General features: G+C 32.8%; 5 protein-coding genes across 5 annotated transcripts; 4 read left to right on the forward strand and 1 right to left on the reverse strand.

Annotated features, from left to right (window-relative positions):
* Nucleotides 1-15: 15 nt before the first annotated feature.
* LOC109608602 (hydroxyacyl-coenzyme A dehydrogenase, mitochondrial-like) lies at nucleotides 16-1,461 on the reverse strand. Its single transcript, XM_020025090.2, has 3 exons — nucleotides 1,210-1,461; nucleotides 340-1,151; nucleotides 16-181 (listed from the first exon to the last, which is right to left on the reverse strand). Exons 1-3 carry the CDS (start codon nucleotides 1,327-1,329, stop codon nucleotides 64-66), a joined length of 1,050 nt encoding a protein of 349 aa, XP_019880649.2. The 5' UTR covers nucleotides 1,330-1,461; the 3' UTR covers nucleotides 16-63.
* Nucleotides 1,462-1,762: 301 nt separating this feature from the next.
* On the forward strand, nucleotides 1,763-2,450 carry LOC109608821 (general transcription factor IIH subunit 5). The gene is made up of 2 exons (XM_020025372.2): nucleotides 1,763-1,849; nucleotides 2,264-2,450. The coding sequence occupies exons 1-2, from the start codon at nucleotides 1,815-1,817 to the stop codon at nucleotides 2,448-2,450; spliced, it is 222 nt and encodes a 73-aa protein (XP_019880931.1). The 5' UTR covers nucleotides 1,763-1,814.
* A 53-nt stretch (nucleotides 2,451-2,503) lies between these two features.
* Nucleotides 2,504-3,089, forward strand: LOC109608810 (zinc finger HIT domain-containing protein 1). Its single transcript, XM_020025363.2, has one exon. The coding sequence runs from the start codon at nucleotides 2,504-2,506 to the stop codon at nucleotides 2,987-2,989; it is 486 nt and encodes a 161-aa protein (XP_019880922.1). The 3' UTR covers nucleotides 2,990-3,089.
* Nucleotides 3,090-3,416: 327 nt separating this feature from the next.
* LOC109608439 (ubiA prenyltransferase domain-containing protein 1 homolog) lies at nucleotides 3,417-6,067 on the forward strand. Its single transcript, XM_020024873.2, has one exon. It carries the CDS (start codon nucleotides 3,618-3,620, stop codon nucleotides 4,602-4,604), a length of 987 nt encoding a protein of 328 aa, XP_019880432.1. The 5' UTR covers nucleotides 3,417-3,617; the 3' UTR covers nucleotides 4,605-6,067.
* Nucleotides 6,068-6,615: 548 nt separating this feature from the next.
* Nucleotides 6,616-10,371, forward strand: LOC109608566 (low density lipoprotein receptor adapter protein 1-A). The gene is made up of 5 exons (XM_020025016.2): nucleotides 6,616-6,846; nucleotides 9,045-9,152; nucleotides 9,381-9,558; nucleotides 9,633-10,008; nucleotides 10,066-10,371. The coding sequence occupies exons 1-5, from the start codon at nucleotides 6,801-6,803 to the stop codon at nucleotides 10,126-10,128; spliced, it is 771 nt and encodes a 256-aa protein (XP_019880575.1). The 5' UTR covers nucleotides 6,616-6,800; the 3' UTR covers nucleotides 10,129-10,371.
* Nucleotides 10,372-12,222: the final 1,851 nt, after the last annotated feature.

Genomic DNA, 12,222 nt, shown 5'->3' on the forward strand with positions numbered 1-12,222 from the left:
AAAAAAATACATCAGTAAAACAAGAAACGAAATATTTATTTAAATATAGTAAACAAAGTATACTCAATAATCCATTAAAGTTTCTCCTTTACCATCAATGTGCTTCTTCCAAGCGGAATAATTCTTGAACCATTCGGCCCTATTAGAACCTTTTGCAAAGTTCTGGAGCCAATACTTCAAGCTAAAAATTAAAAATATTTAGACTCCAAACTTTTTAACATAAACCCCTAAAAATCGATCTAAGGACTAGGACTGGAAAGAGGTAAAATAAAATTAACCATTTCTTAAAAATTATTGTATATAACACAATATAAAAATATAAATATAATTTTAAATTACTTGTTGTACTTATAGTATCCCTCTCCTGTTTTGCATCCAAGTTTGCCTTCCTTTACAAGTTTGGCCTGTGACTGGCATGGTTCAAAGAGCGGATTATCTGGGAACTTCTTCGCCCATCCTGACATAATGGAATTAGTGGTGTCATGTCCAACATAATCAGCCAATTCGATCGGTCCCATGGGATATCCGGCTCCCAATTTCATGGCTATATCAATATCCCTCGCAGAAGCGTCGCCCCGTTCCATCATCCTTATAGCTTCGGCAATGTAAGGAACTAGCAATCTGTTAACGACAAATCCAGGGGTGTCTTTGCATGTGATGCATGTCTTGCCCACAGCTTTGCCCCACGACATCATCGCCTGGTACGTTTCTTCCGATGTTTGTGGAATTCTCACCACTTCCAACAGTTTCATAACTGGTACAGGGTTAAAGAAGTGTAAGCCTCCGAATCTGTCCCTTCTTTTGGTCACAGAGGCAATTTCCCCAATGCTCAAAGAGCTGGTGTTGGAGGCGAAAATTGTTTTGGCTGGGGCAGCCTCGTCCAACGCCTTGAAAAGCTTGTGTTTCACAGCGATGTTCTCGACTATAGCTTCGACGACCAGGTCGGCGTCTGAAACTGAAGCTGACGGATCCGTAGTGCCTTTGATGCGTGATTGAGTTTCGCTGATAAATTTTTGGGCTGCGGTTGGGTCATCTTTGTATAATTTTTTGGCGACTCTTGAAACATTACTTCCAATATTCCCCTCAGCTTTTTTTAACAATTCCGGGTTTACTTCTACCAGTGTTACATTGTGGCCAGTTTGTGCAGCCACCTGTGTTTTGAGTAAATGATTAATTTAAGTTAATTGGGTGATATTTAGGGTTTATTACCTGTGCAATTCCTGATCCCATTAATCCTCCACCAATCACTGTAACGTTCTTTATTGCATTATAGGTGGTTGAGGTGGACAGACCCCTTCTGATTATGCTGAATGTAGCCATTCCTGACATATTATTACAGTTGAAAGACAGGACTGAAACCGGGTCTACAAGTGAAATTAATAAGAAAATAAGCGAACGAGGTCAAAGTACAAAGTTTGGGTAAATGCACTTGTTGATAACTAAAACCGCAAAATCAAAAAAATCAATTTGTTTGGCAAACAACTACTAAATATTTAGTTGAAAAGTTGACAGAAGTTAATAATAAATGTAAAACTTTGATTTGAATTTAGAAAATTTGTATTCGGTTTATTAATCAATTTATAATAAAGACCGATTGTTTATAATGAAAATGTTTACAACGAAATATACAGTAATATAGGAAAATAGCGTTATATGATAATTTAAATGAGTAAATAACATTAAAAATTACGTGAAAAATAAAATCTATACAATTCGAATGTGTATTTTGATCATTATGGAATATGATCACTAGGAACTTTGACAGATTCCAATATGTCCACTTTCTCGAAAATGTTACTTATCTTACCGCGAAAATGGTAAATGTTATGAAAGGAGTGCTGGTTAAATGGTAATTTTATTATTTTTAATATACTGATAAAATATATTTTTTATATAACATAGAACTTGCTGGCTCTTGGTTTACTGTATTTTCAGATTTTATATCATTTATATATTCATTCTATTTTCTATTTGGTCGTTTGTTTCAACGTAAAAAACACGTAAAACAAATACTTCTTTTTTTAAATCAAATCATGGACTATGGAAACCTATTTATTTGTCAAGTGTTGTATCTTTGAATTAGGTCTGGGAAAAGTAGTTTATAGAAAACCGGTGTGTTTTACATGATGAATATTGTAAATATTCCGCATTCTCCAGAATCTCGACTGTGCTTTTCTTATTTTTTTTGCAAATTACTTTTTTCTAGTTACACTAACTTTATGCATTTTTACTTGCTATTTTACATTTGTTTATTTATTTACAGTGATCAGGCTATGAAACAATTCTTGTTACATTTGGATGAAACTTTAAAACTAGGAAGGAAATTTATTATACAAGATCTGGACGAGAATCATCTCTTCATTTCTGCCGACATTTTAGAAGTTTTGCAACAGAAAATCGACGATTTGATGGACCAAATTAGTTTTCCACTCGCCGAAAAAGGAAATTAGTCAATTAAAGTTCCTTTCATTATTCTTATATTAGTTAACAGCATTAATCAAAAATGACCATCTCCAAAAGTATCCTGCGATCAAATCGCTTGAAAGAGCATGACAAACGCAGGATTGTTGATGAAAGCTCGCGCAAAAGGCGTCAGCGAAAAGTCATGGAAATGTTGGAATCAGACAACTACCATGACGACCCGCATGCAGACCTTGTCATGAGCAAAAAAATCCCGAAATTCGATGACAATCTGGAGCAACGAGCGACTCGCACTAAGAAAAAAGAACGGACCGCCGATTATTACCAGATCAAGTTCAGGAAGAACTTCCAGCAACTTGTGGAGGAGGACAGGGTGGAAGCAGAAGAAAACAGCAGGCCGTCATATATGGACGCGCAAATCGAAGATTCACAGTTGCCACCGAGGCATTTTTGTGCAGTTTGTGGATTTTTGGGACAATACAATTGTCTGGTTTGTGGGACCAGATTTTGCAGTGTTCGGTGTCAGGACACACATGCGGAAACGCGTTGTCTCAAATGGGCAGCGTGATTTTTATATTTACTTTAAGATATCTGTGAGGCATGTTAGTTTAACTTATAGCTGATGTTATATGTTATGGGCAATTATATATGTATTTTCAGATAAATGACTTCTTTGTTTAATATTCCTGAATGATGAATGATTCAATATTAAGAATGAGTATGGGATAGAGTGTTAAAAACTATGAAAATTAGAAGGAATTTGTTTCACAAATTTTAAAAATATTTTCGTAAACTGCCATCTATGAAGTAGTAGATATACCAAAAGTTGCATCAAAGAATACAGATATCTTTAAATATTACGGAGTATGTCCCGATATTTTGTACATAATTTTTTTTAATAGTTATTTTTACATAAATATTTTTAAATCGATATGTACAAACAACATTTTAAAAACAATGCGACAAAATTACATAATTTGTCAATGGTTGTTCTTCGATTATTATCTAATAAAATTCCGGATCGTATTCTACAACGTCAATGTCAAAAGTGAGGTTAAGTCAAAAAATAATAATGTTTAATCCTTAAAAAGTAAACTAAAAACAATCTAATTTAATTACACCAACACCGAAAACCTTCATTAAAAGGAACTGGTAACACAAGAAAGCAAAACAGACAAAAAACGGCAGCTTTAGCGATGCAAGAAACATCAGAAGCAGATCAAAAATTGATTTCGAACGGAGATTCGAAAGACAAGCCGAAAATCCCACAGAAAACCTCCGGATTGATGAAAGTGTCCAGTTACTTTCTGGCGCTGAGACCTTGGTCGTTAAGTGCGAGTCTTATGCCCACTTTGTTGGGCTCCACAATAGCATACAAATATCCAGGTTCCCAGGATTTTAACTATCTAACTTTGATCCTCACATTATTTACCGTCGTCTCAGTACATGGTGCCGGAAATGTCGTTAACACCTACTTCGACTTCGTCAAAGGAATAGACAATAGAAAATCAGATGACAGAATTTTAGTGGACCACATTCTATCTAAAGATGAGGTTGTATCACTCGGAGCACTTTTGTATTTTGCTGGTTGTGTAGGATTCATACTACTAGCAATGCTGTCGCCTGCGAAAATGGAACATCTAGCTCTTGTTTACTTTGGAGGACTGTCTTCTAGTTTTTTGTACACTGGAGGTATTGGTTTTAAGTACATAGCTTTAGGCGACGTGTTAATATTAATTATTTTCGGCCCTATTTCCGTACTGTTCGCGTTCATGTCGCAAACTGGACATGTTGAATGGGCCACAATGTATTATGCTATTCCTCTGGCACTAAACACTGAAGCCATCTTACACAGCAACAACACCAGAGATTCCGGAGCGGATAAAAAAGTAGGAATAGTCACTCTGGCGATTTTAATAGGACATACCGCTTCGCATGTTTTATACGCGTTTTTACTCTTCACCCCGTACATAATGTTCTTTGTTGCCTCCTTGAAATTCTCGAAATGGTTCGTTTTGCCCCTCGTTACGCTACCGGGTGCATTTAAAATCGAAAAACAATTCAGATCAAACGACATACAAGGTGTACCCAAGAAGACCGCAAAATTAAATTTGTTTTTCGGCGTCCTGTACGTGCTGGCGTGCAGTTTGGTCCCCACGTTGCCGTATATAACGAAAAGATAGATATACGAGGGCCTCCTATTAGTGTTTGTTACTGTTAAGTTATTTTATACTGTTCTAAATAATTTTATACACTTCTCTTGAATGCAGTGTGCAATTTTGATTTGCTCAAGTTACTTATATTTTATTTAAACAACTAGGAGGGACTCGGATATAGCAGCGAATCTCAATTTTTTGTTGTTGTGTAATGGCCTAAAGTTTTTCGTTGGCTCGACATCACTAAAAGATACCAAAATGGTTGCATGTTACACATATCATTGTGTTAATTCTATTATATTTGTAGTTGCAATAGCCAAAACTGAAGTTGATTAGCACTAGTACAACTACACATTAAAAACAATTTTATTTTTAGCTATTGTAGTGGAAAATGTAAGTTATCAAATTAGAAAAAATATAATTGAGTCACTTAACGAGCTTTGTTGTGGTATCAACTAATTATTGTTAACTGTAAGAGATTTTTTAAAGACAATAATTGTATCAACAGTAAAAGGTATTTAAAGACTGTTAATAGTAATCAATATTAAATTACTGTATTGTAAACAATGACATTCTTAAATCTAAAACTGAAGTTTGAATTGTTGGTATCTTTTAAGTAGGTAATCTAGTTGTTAAGTATGATTTAATTTTTTACCAGTATTTAGTATTTATTAAACAATTTAGTAAGAGTTTATATATGTATATTTTATGTAAAGAACATTTGTTTCTAGTAAACAATTTAATTTGTTTCATTTTGTTTTATTGAATGCGATTGGAATAATAGGATGGCTTTTGTACAAAAATCATGTAACAGGCTAAATTAGTACTGAATAGACGCGGATATTTTCCTAACTAGATTTTAGAATTTAAACAATCTTCCACTAGTTTTAAGAAGAATGAATTACTCGCACAAATTTTGGAGACAATTGCTGTACTCCACAATTTGATTAAAAATGAGGACTCGAAAATGGATGATTCCATAGGATTTGTTCCGGTGGACCTTTTACAATTTTTTAATTATACAAACAAGAGTATAGTTATAGTTTTGTTATGAGACGTATAAATGAATATACTGTGGAAAAATGAAACAAACGAAAACCATCGGTATCACAAGTTTCAGCAAATTACCTCGATATAGATTTAAAAAGAACTTGATGCTTGTGGTATTGACATGTTTTCAGTAGAAGACCCCCCAGTGTACAATAAAACTGAATATCAAGACAATAATTTAAAAGTCTGGAACGATATCATCACTTATATATATTTAAAGGCGGTGTCGTAAAATTTTTTATGTTGTTTATGACACCGTCTTTGGTTTACTGAAATTTATTGGAATTTACCAATATTTAGGTACACAAATTTAGGGACATGTTTTTTGTAATAGGGTGATATGCATGTGTAGGCAGCTTTTCAACTTGCGAAACATATCTTTCAAAAAATAAACAAAATGATCTTATGCAAAAAAATTATGAATAAATAAATTTAGTGTACTGTGTTTTTATTTTATCTATACATGTCATTACACTGTTCATTTCGATAACCAATCGAGGATTCATTGTATTTTTATCAGTTTTGGAAATTATTCTGTCGCGTCGTTACTAAACAATTTATGTTATAATTAGTACGTAAATAAGAGATCGATGGTTTTATTCGTTATAAATAGTATGGCGTGAACGCAAGGAAACCTTTTCAACCCCGACGATACGGTCACAAAAATAACATAATATGACGCCCAACATTTTTCCAAAGAATTCCTTACTAAATCGTACAAAAATAACTAGTTGTTCAATTCAATTTAGATAAAAAGTATTTATATTATTTTTTGTAAAACTGACCTTCCTAAAGAAAAATGAATGATTAATATCGGTCATATGTTTTGGGCAAAGTCAGCATTTTTCCCTTGGATTAAATTGCCCAACGTGCTATCAAATAAGAAAAAAAAATTGATACGATCATCTTCCTCTGCGGACAAACAAAACGTGACGAAACGTCGGGTCCAAATAAAAACAGACGTACTATTAATAGTCGGGCACATGCGACATTGGACGAGATAAAACCAAAAACAGAAGCAAACCGCACGCTTCTTCTTGCCGAATCACTCTTTCATCACAACCAATTTCCAATCCGTTCGGACTAGAACGCATTGCATTCAACGTTGCGCTCTACTCCGATCAACACGCTGCGATCTCCGTTTATTGTTCGTTGTGAGTGAATTCATTCAAGATGGCATTCCTTAAAAGTATTTGGAAAGTTAATTCCAAACACCAAAGTAAGTATTTGCGTTATTTTACTTACAATTAGAAAATCACTTGCATCATTCGTTAATTTGCACCAACATGCAAATCACTAATAATTTAATTATCAATATTTTGTTTTTACTCTTAATTGGTGGTGGTTCAAAGTTTAAGTCAAAATTGGTGCGTAATTAAATGCTTTTGAATCTATTTTTCTATAGCATAAATTAATTCAAGTATGTAAATGTTGATCAGCTGGTTGGTGTATTGTGTGATGAATGGATTGGACTGACGCAGTGCATGAAAGACTTCCTCGATGTTAATTTCACGGTCACCATAAAGATTTTATTTATGTATTATACCTCGAATATACTAATGGTAAAATATCGACGCTGTTTTATATTTAAAGGCGGAACTATTCGAACCGAATACAGAATTATGTATTGGTGACGGTTTTGAATATAAATAATATAATAATAATTTATTTACAAACTCAGATTTTGCTTTTACGAAAATTTTATTTAAATTATGCTTATGCTGGCCAAATCGTTCTAAAATGATGTTTCTGGACACAATTGCATTTATTTATAAACACTTGTATAAGAATAAAAGAAATACAAATATGAACATTTATAAAAAACATTGTTATTTTTAAGTTTGAGATTTTATAATAATTTGTTGTGGTATTGAACATCCGTAAAAAGTTATTTAAAGTGATGAACATTTTAATTAACTCACGTGTTTTTATTGCATAATCGAATAGTAATATTCCGTGAACAACTATTAAAAACGCTTAATAAACGTTTTACATAATTATTATGAACAAAAATTAGACAATGTCACATTACAGTTTTAATTCCTCAACTTGAGTAGTCTTTGTCTTTCACAAGTATCTTTTCGTGCCACCAACGAGAATTTCCAGCTCTAAATTTAGAAACAGTGCGGGATTAATGATATGCGAGTTCTCCTTTGACGGTCTTATCATCGTGGTCAAGAACATCGGATTGAAAGACTGGCATAGAGCCAAACGAACTCCGAAATCGGGAACAATGCTTAATTAAATCGGGGCGTTTGTAGTTGCGGTTATCCTATAGGAATTGTCATCCCGGTTATGTTCTGCTTTCATTCTGTTCGGGGATCGTTTTAGTAGAGTGTTTGGGATTGTAACGCTAGTAACACACGGTCAGGTTGCATCAGAAATCTCGTTGCGAAGAAATTGTCTTGACGTCGACGATTTGCGGAATTGCCACTACGATTCGGTTTTCGGTTGCAAAGCGAATACGAAAAGAGAAAAAAATCACCGTTTGTAATTGCTAGAGTTACTTAATTTACAGCGGAGAAATTTACGTTCTATTTATTACATATTTCTCAAGTCGGATTATCACTACAGCCTTCGATAAAAAGTGAAACATCAAATTAAGAAACTGTAGCAATTGCAAAACGACCTTAAAGTTAATCAAAACAATTAGTTTTAACCTCTGGAAATATGGAAAACAATTAACAAACGTATTCGACAATGTTCATTCTTGCGTTTAACTTTAATTGCGTGTTGTTAAGGACTTTTTTCTTTTTTAGTCAATAATTAAGTCGCAACTGTTTGAGGAATACAAATTACATAAACAATCGAATGTTAAGTAATTCACACCTAAAACTAAATATTTACAGGACGCTAATTAAATTATTAAACAAATAGTTTGTACTTGAGCTTTAAAAGTTATGACTTCTAGACAAGTGTGCTTGTAAACAGTAAATTTTTGCTTTATGGCTACAAAATTATATGGGAAAATGTATTAATTCATATTATTATTATTATTATTATTATTATTATTATTATTATTATTATTATTATTATTATTATTATTATTAATCAGTTCTAATGTTGTAATAACCTTCGACGGGCACACGAACGCATCCAGTCAAAACATGACCACACAACTACGTAATAGTATACAATCAATAGTAAATTTCTTAAATTATCCATACGATTATGAACTTTCGAATTAAAAATTTATTTGACCTATCTTTTCGGCGACGTTTCGAAGTCTTATCGTTTGACCCACTTGCAAGTAATGCGCAAAATGTGCTGTGTATTCTTCTTTACTTTTATTTTTGTTTACAATTAGTCATGTAAATATTTAATGTTTGGACTTATAAACTAAACAATTTCAATCATCTATTAGAATGTTTTAATTGAATAATAAACATTGAGAGTAATTTGCAAATTAATTTTTAGAACTCTCTGAAGAGTTGGCGCTCCAGAATGCGAAGGAGCAGCTGGAGTCGGACCAAATGGACGTGAGCGAAGACAACGACGTCGTTACATTCAAATTAAAATATTTAGGTACGTATCGATGGAAAATTACAATATGCAATCTGCGATTTCGATATTAACACTGACAATGACCTTTCCATGTGAATCACAACACTGGCACGACTTGGTACCAAAGCGAACTGCTTGTTTGTTACGAAAAATCGTTTATTTTACATTAGATAATATTCTTGGGAACTGTTAATGATGCGGCTTTACAATAATAAAGTTTTACTGGGAATTAATTTGAATAAATTGCAGGCAGCACAGTAGTTGAAAAAAATACAGGCGATAGCGTTAGTACCGAGGCAGTCAAAAACATCATCAAAACATCCAAAGCCGGAAAAAAGATACAGCGGGTCAACGTCAACATAAGTGTGAAAGGAATTTCCGTGTGCGATTTACAAGGAAACGACATCCTAAAAATCTCCATCTACAGGTACATGTTATTTATAAACGCGGAATCAATATCGGGTCTCTCAACTCGAAAAAATCTAATTAATTTGCTTTCAGAATTTCGAACTGTTCGATGGATCCGACGCACAAGCAGATTTTCTCGTTCATTTCCACCGATGAAAACGAAACGATGGAGTGTCACGCATTCCTTTGTTCCAAGAGAAAAGTAGCGGAAACTGTGACTTTGGCTGTCGCGCATGCTTTTGCCACCGCATTTGAAGCTTGGAGACACCAGCCTGGTGTCATTGAAGCTAAAAATAATACGATTAACACAGGGTCAACCTTTGCACAAATTGAAACGCTGCCGGTTGTTGAAATTAGCAAAAATGAGGAGAAAATTGACATTAATAAACTAGTTAAGGAAGATGTTTTGATAGATTTTGACACAGATATTAAACCCAGCAATGACTTGAACTTCTTCAGCAAACAATGGGTTAGTTATAAAATATATTTTGTAGAATATTTTATACGAGTAATCAATTTGTTTTAGGTGCTTTTTGAGGATGAACCTCCAAAAACCTCATTCGGCAGAACTGATCTTATAATGGCTTGACTTCATTTTCAGAAATGGATTTTAAGCATAATTTTTTATTATTATTTTGATCTTTTTCCATGTTTTAATGGTAAAAATTGGTGATAAAATGTGAGTGAAAAATGAATTAGTGAAAAATTTGTAAATTTTGAATTTTGAACATGTGACATATTTAACATTGAAAACTTATGTAACAAATGTTTTAGTGTAAGTTTTACTGTCTTATTATTATTATGAAAAATAAATAAACACTTTTGTGACTAATTCTTGTGTTTATGTGCTTAGTTTGTGTTTATCAATTCCCTAAGGAAATGAAACATAAATTCCCGTCGTTCTTGGAAACAAACTGGTTAAATATAAATTAAAACCACTAATTACCCCCGATAAATTACCTCTCCGACATAAAAAACATACAGTGGCAAGACTCTATTAGTTATTCCTCGTGTTTCGTCCGTTCTCCACTCCCAACAAAGGCTCAGGGCGAGAATTATGAGCCGGAATAAATGTAGCGCTCTTAAACCGTCGTAATCGTCGGTTTTTTCCTTAGTAATGAATTTCGCTGCTTTCAAAGGATTTATGTAAATCAATTTTGCGAGTTTGGACATTTCGATCAAGTTTTTAAGTTACAGGTAAAGTAACAAATTATTTAATGGGTCTAAAATACACAAATTTTATTGGGCAATTCTTGTTTTTAATTTTGTAAATGAAAAATTAGAATAGTCTGTGGGTGATCTTTATATCGGAATAATTCGAATATTTAAATATTGATCATATAAAATAGAAGAAATACAGAAGAATATTAGGATATTTGAATGCTTCATTGTATGAATATTTCAATTTTTGAATGTTCAAATACAGGATGTTAAAAAATATTGTAAAATTATTTTAAGGGGTAGTTATATGGATAAAAAACGGTCGCAAATGGTTTCGGTGGTATGAACGATTTTTTTATACATTGTTTTAGAATTACATTTATTATGTTTAAAGAAAAAAATTTCTAACAAAACAATTTCTAGACATTTTTGATCAATTAGTAGCTGCAGCTCCTCGAGGTTATTTTGAGAAATAATAAATGCTTTTTAACAGTAATCGAGTTGGTGTCCATGGCCGTAACTACATTTGTTGCCTTTAGTCGAAAGGAATATCATCCAGAAATGATATTTATTTTTATTATCAGCACCTGTTAATCGGTATGGTAAAAAAACCGAAAAATCCTACAAATCCCATCCAAATGTTTATTGAATAACATTCCATCCTTGAATTGGTATTCTAAATGAAAAAATTAACTCCATTTCCAGTGAAGCTGCCTTATTGGTTAAAAGAAGAAGAAAACAAATTCTAGTCCGGATAGAACAAAAATCGGAGACGTGTGTGCGGAGAATGTTAATCTAGTAGGAATTAGTACGCTTCGTTTAAGTGTTGCTATCTACACTTAAGTAAACTAGAGTTTCCATCATATGCCAATCGAACCGATGGATCCGACTGAATTTTGAGAGAGATCATGCACGACAGCGACAGTAAAAAATCTGCAAATTTGCTTCGTAATGAGAATCTTTTATCGTCTATGTCATGCATGCTATTTTTTTCAAAATCAAGTAGGACCAAAGGTTTTCCAATCGGTATATAAAGAAAGCAGCGTCAAACAACTAATCATGCTTGATGATCATCTGTATTTAAGGTGTGTACTTGTAGGGCAGGATACGGATAAAGTAAGACTTTCGTTTCACAAATTAAAAAAGATTTTATAAAAATGCATATTCTTCTATATCTTTATAACTATCCATTTGCAGACTCATGTTTTCCATTTTTTCTTTTTAACATCATTTAGTTTTTCATATGAAATAATGAATTAAATTGCGAATATTGTAAAATTTTTATATACCTTTAATTCAAATTTAATTAATCTTATTAAAGAATTGTTAATAATATTGATTTATAAACATATAACCATCCATTTACGGACTCATGTTTTAGTATTTTGTCCCATACTATTTCTCCTTTAAATGTTTTTTCATTCTTTCTTTTTAACATCATTTAGTTTTTCACATGAAATAATGAATTAAATTGTGAATATTGTAAAATTTTTATATGCCCTTGATTCGAATTTAATTAATT

This window comes from Aethina tumida, chromosome 1 (genome assembly GCF_024364675.1).
Source record: "Aethina tumida isolate Nest 87 chromosome 1, icAetTumi1.1, whole genome shotgun sequence".
NCBI lineage: Eukaryota > Metazoa > Arthropoda > Insecta > Coleoptera > Nitidulidae > Aethina > Aethina tumida.